We start from the raw sequence: 18,270 nt of genomic DNA on the forward strand, positions 1-18,270 counted from the left end.
AAAAGCAGTCAGCTTCTATAGAAATGTGTAAGCAATGGGACGGCTTACTGATCACTGCTGCTGAACCTAACTTCCATGGGTAAACAGAGGTTACTGATATTAGAAAATTATTCATTCATCTTTCCACTGATTATTCAATTATGCTGTTCAGGTTGTGTGTGATTAAAAAAATCACTTAAATTTAATTTTATTCATATAGCGCCAAATCAGGACAACAGTCATCTCAAGGCGCTTTATATTGTAAGTTAAAGACCCTACAATAATACAGTGAAAGGCCCCAATGAGCAAGCACTTAGTGAGAGAAGGAAGGAAAAACTCTTTTTTTAACAGGAAGAAACTTCTGGCAGAACTGGACTCGGAGTAGAGCAGCCAACTGCTGCAACCGGCTCAGGGTGAGGGAAGAGAGGCAAGACAAAAGAGGAATGCTGCTAAAATGAATCGGACTTATGTTGAATTCAATTTAATTCAAATCAAGCCAATTTCATTTTTATAGTGCCACCTTAAGGTGACCTGTTGTCACCTTAAGGTGACTCCTGTTGTGACCTGTTGTCACCTTAAGGTGACTCCTGTTGTGACCTGTTGTGACCTTAAGGTGACTCCTGTTGTAAGGTAAAGACTGTTTAATAAAACAGCAACGAGGGTTTAAAGTACTGTTGTCACATCTCAGGCAGAGCAAAAAGAAGAACCATCCATCTCATATGATTCTCAGATTTAACACTTTTCAGATTTGCTCTGCCATGTTAGAAAGCACTCTATCACAAGTACTTGTATGGTGTGAATGGTGTGTATTCCTGTAGTGGGTAAACACTAATGCTGGTTCAATAGCGTCACAATACACTTACTCTTTTTGCCTCCAACATGCTGCCATTCAGCATATACGATGCTGTAGGTAAACACAACACAAGCATTTCCCACTATGAGCACATCAGCCTGCTGATGCTATCATTTAGCTTGAAGCACCACTGTGGAGCACAAGTATAGCCCCATGGTGGCAGACTCTCAGACCTATCAGGGCTCCTTATAGCAATTTATAGCTTAGATAAGACTAAGCAAAAAGCTGGTCTGTTAATGTAGTAATGAAATTGTTTCTGGTCAGCTTTATTGCCATGAATATGAATAATTCAAGTCAAATCATCTAATATGCATTCCCTTTATCAGCCCTGCTTGGGCTTACAATTAATAACCTCACATGAGAATCAAACAGCTTCATTAATAAAAATGTACATTTTATGATCCATGAAAAACGTCAGCATTGAATGTTTTTGCATGAAAGGAGACGCACTTTGCCTTTGTCCAATCATCTAGCCATATGCTGAGTGGACTGCCTTTCTTTCGACACTGACAAATACTCACTGTCCACCCAGCCAGTTTCCCTCACAAGTACCGAAATGTACTATCGGCTGTATAGATAAAGAAAATCGAAGAAGACTCCTTTTTTCTATAAGCCACAAAGATTTTAGAAGCACCAGAGTCATGCATTAAGAACTACAACTCTAGCGTCCACAAGGAAATGAATCCCTTTACCACAAGCGGCTAATTAGAGCATTTTAATGTGCAGTGGCTCTATCTGAAGCAACACATTAGCACATAAATGAAGGTACTAATGAACAAACAGCTAAAGGAAGCCAGAGAGAATAAATAACTTTTTATAATGAAAAGACAGCTACATGCCCTAATAGTGAGAGTAAATGCGTTGTGCTGAGATGGAAAGTGGAACATATTGCATTTTAAACATAAGTAAATTGTTATCAAATTAAAAGCTTTGACACTTTAGTATCGTTACTGTGCACAAATATAAAATGGTGCAAATGCCTGCTAGCTTCTGGGGTTGGTAATTGTATATATACATATATATGAATATATATATGTATATGTAAAATGAAAAGTGGTTTTCTAAGGTGCTGTAGATAAATGTATAGATAGATAGTAGGGGTGCAACGATACTCGTATCGGTATTGAACCGTTCGATACAGTGCTTTCGGTTCGGTATGCATATGTATTGAACAATACAAAATTTTTCATTTATTTTATCAACTTTCCTTCTGACGATGCCGTCTGTGTTGAGAGCTCAGTGGATCTGCGTTCCACTACTCCACCTAGGCTGCACTGTCGAGCGCAGATCCACTGAGCGCAGCGCAAGCTAGCGAGACAGAAGTTAAGCTCGTTGCAACATGGCAACTGCCTCAATGCTACCCGAAATTGAACCTCCCCCACCCTCATTCAGATCTGGCGTTTGGAACTATTTTGGTTTTCATGTGAAGCATGACCCTGATGGTAAGCACGTCATGGACAAAAGTAAAACAGTATGTCGGATGTGCCACGCAATGCTCAATTGGTGGGAACTAGTGCCTTAGCCCCACGCACGGGGCGATCCATGGTAACTCGTTAACGGAGATTGGCCACGTTATAGCGTTAATGTCATTTTAACGAGGTTAACGCTGACAGCACTAGTGGGAACACAACGCATATGACTGCATTTTTACACCGACATCATCCTAGTGCAAAGACAAGTGGAAGCAGACAAAAACAACAAGCATGCATGCTACAAACTTTACCTGAGTCATTTAAACAGCCGTTAGCACATGATTCTCCTTATGGGGACCTGATATGTTTAATATGCTGCTGAGAATATAGCCCAGAAGAAGCGGATAGTATAGCTTTTATTTTGGAAAGAGCCATTTCTCTGTGATAAACTCTCTTTTCCAAAGATGAGTGATTTCTCCATCAGATAGATACATTTTTTTATTACTTTGTTTCAGCAATATTAAATTTAAAAACTGTACTTTTGAGTTAAAATATATATTTATAATTTTAATAAATGACAAATTAAAAAGGCATGAACATTTTTTGGTATCAAAAAAATATCGAACCGTGACACCAAAGTATCGAACCGAACCGTGAATTTTGTGTATCGTTGCACCCTTAATAGATAGATAAATTTATCTATATATATGTATATATTTATCTAAACCACTTCATCATTTTTATTTTATCACGATAACAGCTCACTGAAGTCCACAAAACTTCAGTTATGCATGACATATTATGATGCAATCAGGCTGCATGGAAACTACATAAAAAGGAGGTAACATTGTCATTTTTTTCCCCTTTTTTGGACATACCAGTAACTCAGTATTGATAACCTTGAATTATTATTATTTAGTTAGTTATTTAGTAGAAATGCCTCTTGGCCTCAAAAACACGACACTAGACAGAGAAAACCATGGTTCATGGACATGTTTGCTTCAATCACATTTAACGGTGAATCATACTTACTGTGAAATCATTGTCAGGAAATAAGAGCAGGTCTCTGAGAGGGTCTTCTTTACACTCATCCCCCAGTTCAGAGATGACGGTCTCGTAGTCAAGAGGATCGATTACTTTAGGCTTCTCCTGCTGCAAATGGAAAAAGAGAAATGAGTAATATTTCCTTGTGGTTAAATGTCAGATATCAGTTAGATAAAATACCACAGAGCACACCAAGGTGGCTATGAGGGTGTTATTGTAGCATGAGGGTGTTATTGTGTTATTGTAGCATTTGTGTGTATCTTATTTCACACGTGCGTATTTCAGTGTGTGTGCAGTGCATATTGAAATCCATGTATACGTGTTCAGATATGTGTGTATGTCTTCTGATCTGTGAGTGTGTACTGAGATCTGTGAAAGTATAAATAAATGTGTAAACGTGCATTGATATTAATGGCTGAAAAGTCTTAAGGTTTTGCTGGATGCACTGAAAATATAGACAAGTCGCGAGCTTTTCGCCAATCATTTTTGTATAACTGGAAAGAGCTATGAGCTCAGCTTATGGTAGAAAACTCTGACATCTATTGGCAGAAAGGAGCTCACTTAAAGAGCGAGCTTAAAAGACTAAGTGTGCAGGCATCACAACATTCACTATATTATAATATTATTAATATATGATATTTGAAACCTACTTGGAGCAACAACAAGAAATTAGCTTACAGTAATTCCCTCTAACTACAGTTACCAGACTTTTATACATATTCAGAGTCCAGAGACAGGCTGGGAAAAGTTTAGATGTACTTGATGTAAGAATGGCCAAACTACATGTTTTGTTTGAACGTGAAATGCAGAATTACTGTGTAAATGCCAAAAGTAAACCGAAGTAGATAAGGAGGGGAGCCTATCTCAAACAGTCTTTTACCTCTGTCAGCAGTGACAGATGAATTAAGTCAAATTAATAGCAAACCAAGATAAAACTCCATTACAAGTAAGAATGTGGCATTCAAAACCCTACTGAAGTATAACTATAAATACATTATCAGCAAAGGTTCAAAGTAAACTGTATCAGTACTTTAACTCAGAAGTACTACAGCAACCTGGTAGAGTTTTGACAAGTAGTAGAACTGAATATGAAGTAAAAATATAACCATGGTTATTATATATTGGCTTCATCTTTAATATTATGTTCCAAATCTCTTCTCTTTGGGGAAAAAGATGGCTGTCAGGAGGGCATTCCAGCTGCATCTGTCATAATTAACAGTAACTTCATCAGTCAGTACCATCAAGTCAAAGATTCAGATGGAAATAATATTTCACAGTACATTCGAAGCCTTCTACTGCTTGGTGTCACCTTAATATTTATACAGGAGCTGCACATACTAGATATTCATCCCTGGGATCAAAATTTGTCCTCCTCTTGTTGGGAGTAACTACAGCAAGTTGTCCACATGCTCTTCAGAGTCCACTAAAAATGCAATGCAAACCTGTGAGACCTGTCTTATGTACTCAGGCATCACACTTAGTTCAACATTTAAAGGTGTTAGTCACACCAAACACAAAGAATGAGAAAGCGAGAAAAAGAAGACAGGAAGGATTCAAAGAAGGTAGTTAGAATGCAAGAAAGGGCCTGAGCCCGTGAACCTGAGCTCAGAGTTAATGAACTCTTGACTTACAGACAATAGGAATAGAAGGTCTGTCTCTTTTCAAAGATTAGGCTCTTTTGGTTAAAAAGATTAAAATAGGTTTCATGGCCAGGACATTTTGAATTTTTCATCCTCCACAATCATAACTGGTAAATGGACTGGTTCTTACATAGCACTTTTCTACTCTACCCGAGCACTCAAAGCACTTTCGACAACATGCCTCATTCAACCCTTCACATCTATTCATGCAAGCGCTTTTTTTCCTATTAAAGCTTTATACACATTCACATTCTGATGAATGCATCGGAGAGCAACTTTGGGTTAGTATCTTGCCCAAGGATATTTGGCATGCAGACTGTGCATACTATTCTTTTGCTATTTAAGATTATTGTCACTCTGATGAACAAAGGTGTTACCAATCAGATGCTTTCTAGATGGTATTGCATGGTTGCTCAATAGCTGATGGTGCTTTTTTGCCTGCATAATCCCAAACCACGACCGACACAACACTCACTGTTGTACCTCTCATCTCCTCTCTGACCTCCTCCTTACAAACTGCCGACAAGTTGAACCAAAAAATTCAATGGTGGATTCATCACTCAATCTGACCTTTTACCACTGATTTTGAGCCCAGTTCTTGTGTAATTCGGCATACCTCCGCCCTTTTCTCCATGTTTCCCTTCCTTAACTATAGCTTCTTGAAAGCCACCCTTCCACTAAGACCATTTCTGATGAGGCTTGGTGACAGTAAATAGATCAACTGAAGGCTCAGTTACATCTCTCAAGTCCATTGTCACGTCTTTTCTGGATTTTTTTTTCCTCTATCTAAACAGAGGTGTTGAACTCCAGGCCTCGAGGGTCGGTGTCCTGCAGGTTTTAGATAACACCCTAGGTCAACACACCTGAATCAAATGATTAGTTCATTACCAGGCCTCTGGAGAACTTCAACTCAAGACATGTTGAGGAGGTCATTTAGCCATTTAAATCAGCTGTGATGGATCAAGGACATATTTAAAACCTGCAGGACACCGGCCCTCAAGGCCTGTAGTTCGACACCTGTGATCTAAAGGATGTGACTTTCAGATACTGTTCATCTAGTGTAAATAGTTTTTTTAGGCCTGCACTTCTTTTGTTTTCCACTTGTCCAGTTTCCCCTAATTTTTTTAAGGACACACTGCACAACATGACGAGATATGTAAGGGCTTCGGCTTATAATTTTGGGAATCACCTTGTTGATGCAAAAATACTATTTTATACCTGTCAACATCTGTCATTTGTGGCATTTTTAAGAGATTCAACTAAAGAAAACAAATTAGGTGTTTTCGTGACAGGCTGCTAGTCATAAAGTGCCTAAAGACTATTTAAAAGTTGTCTGTTATGTGTAGGTGCAACACTGGTTTTGCTCAAGACCACCTTAAAAAAGTACAATGACAATGACAATAAATAAATAAATACTAAAATACTAAAATACTACAAGAAAGTCTGACTACTTGGAATCAAAATATAAAGAAATAAGGGCTGACTCAAGACTTCTGCATTGCACTGTATATTTTTTCTGAACCAAAGAATTAAAGAGAGTCACAAGAGGCAAAATTGAAGCAAGGTTGTGTCATTCATGAGCTACATGTTACACGGTATAAACTTTACTATCGCCAGAGTCAACAACAGAGACATAGAAACCTACAAAATACAGAACATACAGACGCAAACAGTCAGAGTAAAATCGTTATAACAAACACTCACTCAGAGCAGCCTACAAAGAGAAAAATAGCTATGTACATGACATTTCCTGTGTTGTGCCATGACATCATTAGGATCTAAAAGCGTTTTAGAGGAAGTAGTGTGTTGGTGAAGTGAGACGTTGACACACCCCACAGAACAATTCATAATAAATGTGAAGGCTAATTTTCAAGTACACTTGGATAAAAAAAAGAGCAAAACCAACCACAACAACCAAAAAAACACCCCAGACTATTCAGAGAGATAAACTAGCAAATAAACGGCTGGAATTTTTTTATAAACGAGAACTTAACAGATTATCACAGCGCCCCATACGAGACCATCTGCCCAACAGTCGACCACTGTCTAACTTTCTCTTTCTTTAAAGATATTTAGAACTATGTTGAAGCATGATGTAACTGCTCACTGAGTCACATTAATAACATTTACACATGTTTTATGATGGAGTAAATTGCTTCTGTCATTTAGAGAATAGTAACGGCGCAGCAACAGCAGCAAAGTGAGAGCAGGAGAGGCTGTGGTCAGAAAGTCAGAGGAAGTAATGATCTCTGGTTTGATTCACATGCATAATGCAGACTGAGGCTTTCAACCAGCACAGTTACAGCGCCTTCACAGCTAGAACAGGCTTCTTGGCAGACTATCAACATGAAGCACATGTAGAAGGCAAAAGTGTAACTCTACAAAAGGTGATCCCTTGACTTGTGACATTCATTGGTCTTGTTACTCCTTTAACTACACCACAGTTTATAGTTTTAATATTCATTCTTGCAGAGTAGTAAAGATCACGCTGCTTTGTACCCTTCCTGAACTAATGTTCTTTTGATTATCTAGATTTTCAGTTTCAGTTTCTTCTTGTTTCTCTATAGTCAAAGAACATTCTTAATAATAACTATAATGCAAAAATGCAAAGGTACAGCTGTTAGCTTCTCAAACATGAAAATTTCCTTTTCTTCCCTGCTCTTGCTAAGCCACAAACGGAATATGTTTGCCACTGAAAGTGTTAGTTGAAGAAGAATTTTGAGCCATTTGGGTCATCGAATCAAAAAATTCATTGGAAACAACTCAAAGTTTTGTAACATTCATGGGTGAACAAATTCAAAAAACATAAAACAGACTAACTAAAAATAGGAAAAAATAACCAGCTTAAGTTCTAATACCTGAAAACAACTCAGTAAACTGACCTTAATAACTGTTTTTAAAGAAAAATCCCCCAACAGCAGTTAATCAAAATGCAATTCAAGTAAATAAATGAAAAAGAAACACAACAGGTAGGCGGTAGATTAAGCTTGACATTTTCATATCTATTACTCCATTTTGACGCATGTGACATCAGAGCTAATGTTTCAGGGAAAAGACTTGCCCCCCCAACCCCACCCCCAATAACCGATCACATCTATCAGATACTGTAATGTACAGTTAGTTCATCGAATTCACACGTCTTTAAATTCGACATGTTCTCTTCTCCCTGCCTTTTCCTGTCAGAGCCTGGCTCAAGCAAACAAATGATCAAAAACACCATAAATATTGCAGAATTACAGGCACCTAATAAGAAAACACACAGGACAGTGATCTATAATCAACATTAAAATATTTAAATACTGCACTTAAGACCACAACTGATGCTACTGTAAGTTACTGAACAGAAATTATTGACATTTTGTAAGAGTCCTTATAAACAATGTGAGGCACTAAGGCAAGAACACAGAGACAGAGCGAAACAAATACATACAATGCTCAGCCGGTTGAAATCCGATCGCACTCTTTTACTCTTTATTTTCTTCCTGAAGGTGATTTTGCTCCTGAAGCTCATTGCCAGCAGAATTACGTCCAAAGTTTATGCTACCGAACAAAAACCCCCCAAAAAACTAGACTAAATGTGAATTGTACAAACACACATTGCAGGCATGTGCTCTGTTAGAAGTGGAAGTATCACCCAGTAGGTTTATGAGTTTGTGTCAGCACACGTGGATGTAGAGGAAGTAGATGTTTGATGTCCGACACACACACACAACCACATGCACGCACATGCACAGAGTCAGAAAATCCCCAGCAACTAAGATATCCATCAGCCGGGCTGAGCTGTTTTTAAACGTCACAATGAAACTTTCGATATTGTCGAAGACACCTCAGCAAAGATAAAGTAAAGGAATAGCTCAATGAAAACCACTGGGTTAACCTCCACGCTGGTAACTGTACAAACAGACACAACTGGGGAACTTCTTTCTGTTTTTTGTAACAATTAAACAATATAATGCACTCACATATAATCAAAGTCAAACTCTCGCCATCTTATCTACTTCTGTCCGGTTTTATCAGTTATACAACAGCTGCTCACACAAAAACTTGCAGATAGGAAAAAAGCATGCAAGCCATTAACTTCCTGTTCTAAAGCTTGTCTGGATCCGTACATGAGACTGTCTGCAAACCAATACACACATACATATGTAAGGATATAGAAACATACTTAGGCAATCATTAAAAAAAATCACACTGAAATGCATGACAGTTAATACATGAATGCACAGAAGCAATTCGTCTCCGTCTGCTCGTACACAGGCTAACGTGCACACCCACGCACACTGACTTCCCCAGTTCAAACCTCATAGCAGAACAAAGATCTTTAAAGAGGAAACAAATTTGATGATATACATAAACATATGTATCTGCTTAGGTGTTACACGGGATCTCAGCGTTATGGTTTTGCAGGATTTTAACTGGATGCATGAAGGTGATTTGGGAAGTCCTCGAAGAGCAGACGACCATGAATAAAATAGATGTAGCGTTTATATTCACCACTGTTACAAATTCTGCATGTTTTAATATAGTAAATTAAAATTGGACGTGCTATTAGCATTGCAAATTAAACACTATTGTGCGACAGTCTTGAGCCAACTCTCATTTCTTTGTTTTGTCTTGTCATTTTTAAAGTGGTCTTGAGCAAAGACTCTCCAGGCTTTCTGAAGGTTTTCACATTTTCACATTTTCACATTTTTTTCTTTGGACATTGTCTGCTTTTTTCATTCATTTTCAGTGAGTCACATTGAATCCAAATTTATTTATTTTTTGTTCAACTCATCATCAGTATAGCACAGTGAGTGCCTGCAGCCATCTGTACAACTCAGCTGAGTCTATGTCATAGTTTGGGGCAGCATTTTAGACAGTGCTGTTGGGGATCTTGTTAAAATGTTTAAATATGAAGGCAGAAAAGCAACATCAGATTTTGATCCACAATGCATTACTATCTGGAAAGCGTCTGGCAACACCTTAACTTTTCAGCATGACAATGACTCCAAACAAAAAAGCCAATGCAATAAAATCCCTGGAAGGAAAACCACATGGTGGAAAACGATAAGTCATGGACTGGCCTCCCTAAAGCCCTCAAGCAGTGTGAATCAGTGTACGATCAGCCAACATCCAAAGAAAAACTTTTGAGAAAGCTGAAGAAATATTCCTGAAGACTATTTTAATAAACTACACAAAAGCTTGCCTAGGAGAGTTTAGGCTGTGTTGTCTTATATGCTGCATTCCAGGTATGTTTGCACCTGCCTCCTGTCTTCCTAGCAGAATGTAATTGAATGAGGGCTTAAGACTTTTGCACATAACTGTCCTTTCTCAGGGATATCTCTGAAAACTTGGGCACAAGTTGTATTTCCCTGAAAGCTTTCATTTCACTTATAAAATGCAATTTCTCTTGCACAGTATGCATTATTAATTATCAAATTCAATTCCATTTTATTGATATAGCTCTAAATCACAACAACAGTTGCTCAAAGCAATTTATATTGTGAGGTAAAGACCCTGAAATAATAGAGAGAAACCCCAACAATCAAATGACCTCATTTAAGCAACTACCTGGCAACAGTGACAAGGCAAAACTTCCTTTTAACAGGAAGAAACCCCTGTCAGAATCACTCTCAGGGAGGGGCAGCCATCTGCCGTGACCAGTTGGGATTGGGAGGTAGCCAATTAGATATCTGGGTGTTGCCAATTGGTGAACTGTCTACACTATGGTGGCTTCAGGATCACATCTTGTTTGATGTGCTTTTTCTGACCTCATCAGGCAGTGACCTCCAGTTTGCAGCAGGGTGGTATGCAACTGAGTCTGCAGTAGCTGGGATGAGAGTCAGCGCCTCCATGTCTGAGACCATGGTCCTCAGCTGGAAGAGGGTGGAATGCTCACCCCATCTCATGGATGAGTTGTTGCCTCAAGTGGAAGAGTTTAAGTATCTTGGGCCGCTGTTCATGAGTGAGGGGAAATCAGAGCAGAGATTGTCATGGCATCTGCAGTGATGTGGACACTGCACCGGTCTGTTGTAGTAAGGAGAGAGCTAAGCATAAAATCTACCTTCATACCCTTACCTATGGCCACAAGATCTAGATAGTGACTAGGTGTGGGTAGCTGATTTTGCTTGATTAGCACGTATTAAGGTGAAGTGTAAAGACAGTTTCCCACATAATCAAGCTGGATGCCAGTCAGGTCACATACAAAAGTATGAAATGCAAAGGTCTCAAATGCAAAGACTTCTATTTTACTTTGAGCAAGTAATTTATTTTGCAGTCTTCGATGCAATTTATAAGATGTCTTTAAAAAATTATCCAGTTGCATGTTTAATTTCATGGTTTTGATGTTTTGTATTCGAAACACAGATTACACTCTTAGTGCTGCACTCCTTCCAGTCGGCAATGCCGACACAACTAAAAAGCAGCAGTTGCATCCTCCCCTTCTTTCACTCTTTTCCTTTCCCTTGTTCTACCCCAGCTCCCTTCCTTCCTCTATAGCTTCCTCAGCTCATCAAATAGCAGAAAACGACTTTATTTTACACTCTGTTTCTCCCCAGCTTGCTTCTTTCTTCGTTCTCAACCTATTCAACATAGATTTTAACAACTTCCGTAAGTCCCACCCTCTGTTTCTTCTTTTCCTCTTGGCAGGAGTGAGGAAGAGTGGGTGCTGATGTTGGTATACTACAGCTGTATGGAGGATGCAAATAGATCACTAGACTCTATTGCTTTCATCAAGCATATCCATGAACATAGACGTCTAATTTAGTTAAAAGAGAAAAGAAGAAAATAAATATAAGATGACATATTATTAAGCCAGATAGCTAAATAAAAAAAAGAAAAAAGAAAAAAAAGGAAGATGAATTAGGTTTCCCCACTTTGCACACCATGTACACAAGCTGGTCTGTGTCATTTGTAGATTGCTAGACAGATTCAAGAGGATGTTATCTTGTAAAGGGAGAGATGTGAGAAAGTGTGACAAAAACAGAGAGGGAGAGGGAGTTTAGAAGAAGATAAATAGTGTGAGAGACTGATAGGGATTAAGAGAAAGAGGGGGACAGAGACAGCTGCTGAGACAGCACAGAGGAACAGAACCCAGACATAAGCCATCTGCTTTACATCATTATAGCAATACATGGTCTGGTAAGAGACACGGTGGAACTGATGGGGACACTTCTAAGAGAAGACATTCATTTCACGAAAAACAACATTTCTACTTCTTTTGGGGCAAGATGGCGTGTGGAGTTAGTGGTTCAATGAGCATCTTTCACGCCTCCTGCAAAATGCAAATCAAATGTTTTAAAATCCTCTTTTTTTAAGCTTCTCCATTCAGCTGTGTGAGGACCATTTTGAAAACCACAAACAGCTCTTGTTTCACAGCAAATGGACACATATTTTCCAATTTGTTTTGTTAATCCCTGACACATTATCGAAAGTCACTCAAAGAAACTAGAGACTTCAGTATGAAGAGGACTGACAGTGGCTATGGGGAAACTGCAGAATTTGCAGCCCGGTCTGACCACCACTTGTGTGGCAGAGGAGACAACGTGTCATACTTGATGGTGAGGTGGAGGGATGGAGGTTCTTCTAGATATTTATGACATATTTATAACAAATTTATGACATCGGTTTCATGGTCACAAAGGAGTTTTTCCAAAAATGTTGAGAAATGGCTTAAGAGCCAGTCAAAAACTGGAAACAGCTTTAAAAAATGGCAAACTTTTCATAACCCTTAGAGTCAGTTTTACATTGGTCCAGATCACATTTTCTACAATAAGTGAATGTGAATACTGATTGTGCAATGTAATCGCTTCAGAATAATGGCCCTGCCACAGTGTACACCGGTGGCCTATAAACCTCAGTTTCACATTTGTCACAACCAAAACAGAATGAAGACCGAAGCAATTTGTTTGTTTTTATTTTTTATTGTTTTTAGGTGCATTGATGGATGCTTAAACAAGTAGATTTGTAAAATTATATGAAGTAATAAAGCTAACTGGCAGAAACCTGAAGCAGAACAAACATTTTCAAACATTGGCCATTTTCCAGAGACCTCAGCGACCCGGAAAGGGCTCAAAAGTGACAGTCGGTTGACTTATTTCTTTTTGATAAGTATGGGTGTCTATTGCCAATTGCTTTACAACCCCACACAACATTTAAAAACAAAATGTAAATGTAAAATGTAAATCAAAACAGAATGCATGATTTGTAAATCTCAGAAACCAATATTTTATTCACAGCAACTCGGTCTGAATTTGATGAAAGCAACAAATCTCAGTGGCAACTAAACGCTGGAAAAGTAAGTGGTACTAATAGGAGGGGACATTTTGAAACTTATCAAAATGATAAATGATAAGTATCTTATCATCTGCAGCACATAGTATCATCAACAGATTCAGAGAATCTGGAGAAATCTCTGTGCGCAAGGGACAAGAATGAAAATCAGTATTTGAGCCCCGTGATCTTCAGTGGCACTGCATTAAAAACAGTGCCACCTGTAAAGAAAATCACTGCATGGCCTCAGCAACACCTCCAGAAATCACTATCTGTACACACGGTTCACCATGCCACCCACAAATGTATTTTAAAGGAGCCATATATAGACATGATGCAGAAAAGCATCACGTCAACTGTAAGAAAGGCAAGGTTTTTTAATAGAAGAGTCCCGATTCTGCCTGCAGTACAAACCTTTCACTGATTAAAAACATTTGCACATTATTAAGGACTAGTGAGCAGCCAAACCAGATGAGAGAAGGAAGATATTCCTCTCCCAGATGTCCGGCAGCAGGTTTACAGACTGGTGTTAAAAGAAGAGGGGCCCTGTCCCAGCTTTTTGGAGATGTGTTGTGTTGAGATGTGAGATATGTTGCTGCCATCAAATTTTCTCAGATTAAATATTTGATATGATTTATATGTTCTATTGTGAATACAATATGGGTGTATGAGATTTGCAGACCACTGCAATGTGTTTTTATTTACATTTAGCACAGCATCCCAGCTTTTTTGGAAGTGGCATTGTATTTTTATTTAGGCTTCCAGCTGCACATTTTACAGCAAGATTTTGGCAAAGCTGCTGGCAATGATGAATGTCTCACTGTGACCTGGAAACACAACATGCTGGTGAAAAAGACTAGTTAATGCAGAGCGAGTGCACTAGTTTCAAGCACAACCTGGCCTGAATAGATCAGCTGATGCTCCTTTGCTCACAGGGATCTGCTGACTAAGATGATTTTGCAAAATAAACTATTGTGACTCTCGTTTACTACAGAGCCCAGAAAACAGGCACCAAAAGAGACGGGGTTTATGGAGTGGAGTGAAACGGGGGAAACGAAGAAACAGAAAGGGGGACTGTAAAGATCCCATTTCTGCCAAATGTCTAACATTTTTTCCACTGGGCTTACAGAAACTGGGATCACAATGGGAATTAAAAAAAATCTGGCCAAGACAAGCTGGTGCCGAGACCAAACAGATGGCTGACACGTAATGAAAACAGTCAGAAAGGAGAAACAAGTTATTTTTTTTATTTCATTCATTCGGCAGTTCTCTTATCCAGTCATGAATTCTTTCATGCAGTCATTGATTCGCTCAGTCAAACATCTCCCACCCAACATCTCAGTAATGGTTTTGTTTAAATAGCTATTTTTATCATCTCCTCTGTACACCATACGCAGAGAAAGCAGATTTTTTCCCACAGAAACTAGATTCCTTATGTCTGACCTTACCAACCCCCTCTCTAGTCTCCTCTTTCCATTTCCGTCCTTTAGGCTCTCAGCTGTGAGGGGAAACAGCCAGGCCCCAGTCATTGATCATATATCAAAAGCAGCAAGAGAGACAAAGGGTGTAAAAAACCAAGGCAATTAAAAAGAGGGAAAGTTTGGCAGGAGAAGTCCAAAAGTATGCAGAAGGTAATATTACAAAACAGAGAAACTTAAACAGGAATTTTACCTTAAGGTATTCATTAAATATGAAAATGTGTAAAAAAGATTTACTGTAATGAAGCACACAATTACACAACAGGAACATGCTGAAGTTCCCACAAACTGCCCACACGTGCATGCATGGAAACTTGAGGTGCACTTGTGCTGGTTACCATTACAACGATGGTCAGAGATGGGGTGGTAGTGGTATAACCTTCTAAGGTGGGCGTGGCAGCATCCAGTGACAGCTGGTCCTGTCGTGAACACATGTGACCGCAGTCGGCCCCGCCCACTGATCGCAGGAGCAGTACCACGCTGGCCGAGCAACCCATAATCCAAAGCTGGAGACTCCAAGTCCAGCCTGTCCTGATTCCGTCTGGCAGTGTGAGCGTCACCTGAACTGAGGCACAGCAGTTTGCCCTGAACAGCTCAGTTCAGCCCCTGGTCCAGCCAGTGCTGCTGCACTCGGTTCAAGCCCAATGCAGTAAGTAAAGCTCCATCCTAAACTCCCTGTGCCCGTCCCAGCTTTCCTCTCCAATTTCACTTCTCCCAGTCCTGCTTTGCCAGTTTTGTTTTCGCTGAACTGCTCTGCTCCAGTGTCCTGCTCCTAATGCTGCTGAGCTAACACACTGGCAGCTTTACATGTCTCTCCCTCTCTCTTTCCCTCTTCTAATAGACACACACACACCGACTGCAGCTGTGCATGGTTCAACCCAGCCGAGCTCATCGAACAAATCAGAGTCAGCAATAGGAGTCAGCTGACCAGAACCAGCTGCAATACACACAGACTCCTGCACACACAAACCTACATCTTTTTTTCCTGATTTTCATTCTGCTGCTATGTCCTTCCCCATTTGTCTCCCAATTACACCAGTCCTTTTCAAGTCAGAGCTCTACTGGCTCAGTTTGTGTTATTGCGGTTTATGAGCTAAGCCACAGATATGCTATCCTACATTCTGGTTGATTAGGTAAAATAAACTGTTGCTTTTTTTAAAGAAAGAGCATAGTGATTGTGATGTGTAAGCATTTGTTTTCTACAGTACATCCTGCATAATGCTCCAAATTGGAGGCTGGCAGAGAGTTAGGCTCAGTGGAGAGAGTTGTGGAGTTGTGAGAGAGGCTATTGAATGAAAAGTGGATGGAAAGTGGGAAGTGGGTGGCTTTACGGGCAAAGTCTGCAGAGGGCTGCAGAGAACAGATGAGAACTTCCATTAACTTTAGCACATAGGTAGGTATTGGGACACCAAGCGAAGTATTCCACATAAAAAAATCTATTAAATTACTTTTAGCTGTCTCTGAGTGCCAGTGACGATCACTTTTGCCATTTTTTTTCATGTCGCCAAAACATCTGGTCTTGCTTTATTGTTCATGTTCCACTTTCACAGTGTTTGGCTTAACTGAAAGAAACAAAAAATGTGTATTCACAGAACGAAATGGTTTTCATATGTTTTACAGCAATTTGAAATTCTTCTTATTATAAAATCTTCTTTGTTTTTCTTGCCAGTTGAACTTGCTGAACCAGAAGCAGACCAAAATATAGATTTTAGGAAACTATGCCTGTAACTATTGTCAGGCAAAGGTTGTTGAAGAGGAGTTTTGCAGCTTTTGTGTTTGGTTTACTGTCAGTTATTATCACTATAAAAGTTACATACATATTTTACTAAGGAAAAATGGAGCTGAGCTGGGTCAAAGTACTACTAGCTGGAGGCTGAGATAGACAAGAATCAATCAAACAAAAAACAAAAAAAATAAGGAACAGCACTGTTTTAGCAGATGAGAAACATATCTACTGTGATATCGCCCAATCGTTTGCAAAATCTTATCTTTATGATCATCGCCCTATTTAGTTTTAGAAGAACGACATCATGAGACTCGCTGGATCTTTCTGAGACACTGAGAAAACCGCATGCTCATAAGAAAGTGATATGTCAATCACCAAAAATACAACCTAAAGCATGACCTCCATCACTGTCTAGTTTATGGCGACTGGGACTACAAGTTACACAATTAATATTCATGCGTGAAATTAATTGTCATGCATAAAGTCTCCAGGATGTCACCTTCCGCCCACAGAAATTGGTAAGTGGCTGAGAAAATGGATGGATTGACAATTAACCATCCATTTTCTCTTAGACCCTGAACTAATGTTTGAGACCATTATCTCATTAGGAATGTGTTTACAGGGGTCAGTAAGCAAATGAACAGCAGGGTCGTTTTCTCATAGATTTCTATAAAACAAGACTTGTTTTTATAGACAGAAGAGTTGCCCTTGAATACACCTACAGTATTCACTTTTTAGACTATACAGTCAGCCTAAAGCACCTTCTATTCACTTCTAAATATAAAGCACTAAATAAATCATAATAGCAAATAGTTAGTGCTCATTAGGAGAGAAGGCAGATTTGAAAAAGTAATTTTCCATGATGGGCGGCACAGTGGATTAGTGGTTAGCAAAGTCTCCATGTTACACAGCTATCTTGCCTCAATGCAAGAAAGTTGCCGAGTTTGAATCCACGGTCTGCTGAGGCCCTTGGATGTTCTCCATCTTTCTGCGTGGGTTTTCTCTCTGTGCTTTGGCTTCCTCCCACAGTCCAAAAACAGGTATGGGGTTGCGTACATTAATTAGGCATTGTAATTCGATTTCCTGTCTTTCTTTATTAGCCCTGCAACAGAGTGGAGACCAGAGTATACTCTCTGAACAGGTTCCAGCCCTCCCTATGACCCTGAATTGGACAAATGGATGGATGGCTAGAATATTCCACTACAATATAACTAATCAGCTCAAAATGTTGCATATTTCAAGCACTGCAATAGGAAGAATAGCAACATGGGACATTATTTTACACATTCTATCTGTACTATATAATAATTGGGTGTGTGTATGTATAAGCCCATCAGGAGAATTATAACCAGGAGACACATAATCTACAGGTTCAGGCGTTTGCACACTCCTAGTTCCCTGCAGAGTGTAGGCGGTAACCATGGTGATGTTGTTAAGTCATGATTAAGGTCATTAATGACCGTGTCAGAGTGGCAGAAAAATCACACCCCCCCACCCACATAAATGCTAATTATTATAATGCTTTACATAGCTAAATATAACACACAACGGACACCACAAAACACAAAAACAGACGCATAGATTATTGCACGTACGCAATTGCAATTCCTCTCCCACACTGTGTACAAATATTAACATGCCCCACTCAGTAAGAGATGACAGTGCATATGACCAGTACAATGTACTATGTGGAGAGAAACATTAACCGCACCCACCACCGCCGCCTCTCTGCTTCCAAGTCCCCTGCCTCTCACTGAAGGATATTCAGAGGAACATGCCTTATAGCAGCGCAGCTATTACACACAGAACCACAGAGATGGGCTTTGTTTGTATGCCAAGCCTCCACAATGGTCCTGTCATGAAAATATGCCCACACAGCCATGCC

General features: G+C 39.4%; 1 protein-coding gene across 1 annotated transcript in view; it reads right to left on the reverse strand.

The window, feature by feature from the left end:
- The window catches only part of dock10 (dedicator of cytokinesis 10), a gene marked incomplete at its 5' end in the record, with an annotated part of 64,447 nt that overhangs the window by 29,811 nt on the left and 16,366 nt on the right, over nucleotides 1–18,270 (reverse strand). The window contains 1 exon segment of the mRNA XM_042218079.1: nucleotides 3,277–3,396. Within this exon segment, the coding sequence (XP_042074013.1) occupies nucleotides 3,277–3,396 (120 nt within the window).

The sequence above is a fragment of the Haplochromis burtoni genome, unplaced genomic scaffold, assembly GCF_018398535.1.
Source record: "Haplochromis burtoni strain Fernald_Lab_line unplaced genomic scaffold, NCSU_Asbu1 Contig_15, whole genome shotgun sequence".
Classification (NCBI taxonomy): domain Eukaryota; kingdom Metazoa; phylum Chordata; class Actinopteri; order Cichliformes; family Cichlidae; genus Haplochromis; species Haplochromis burtoni.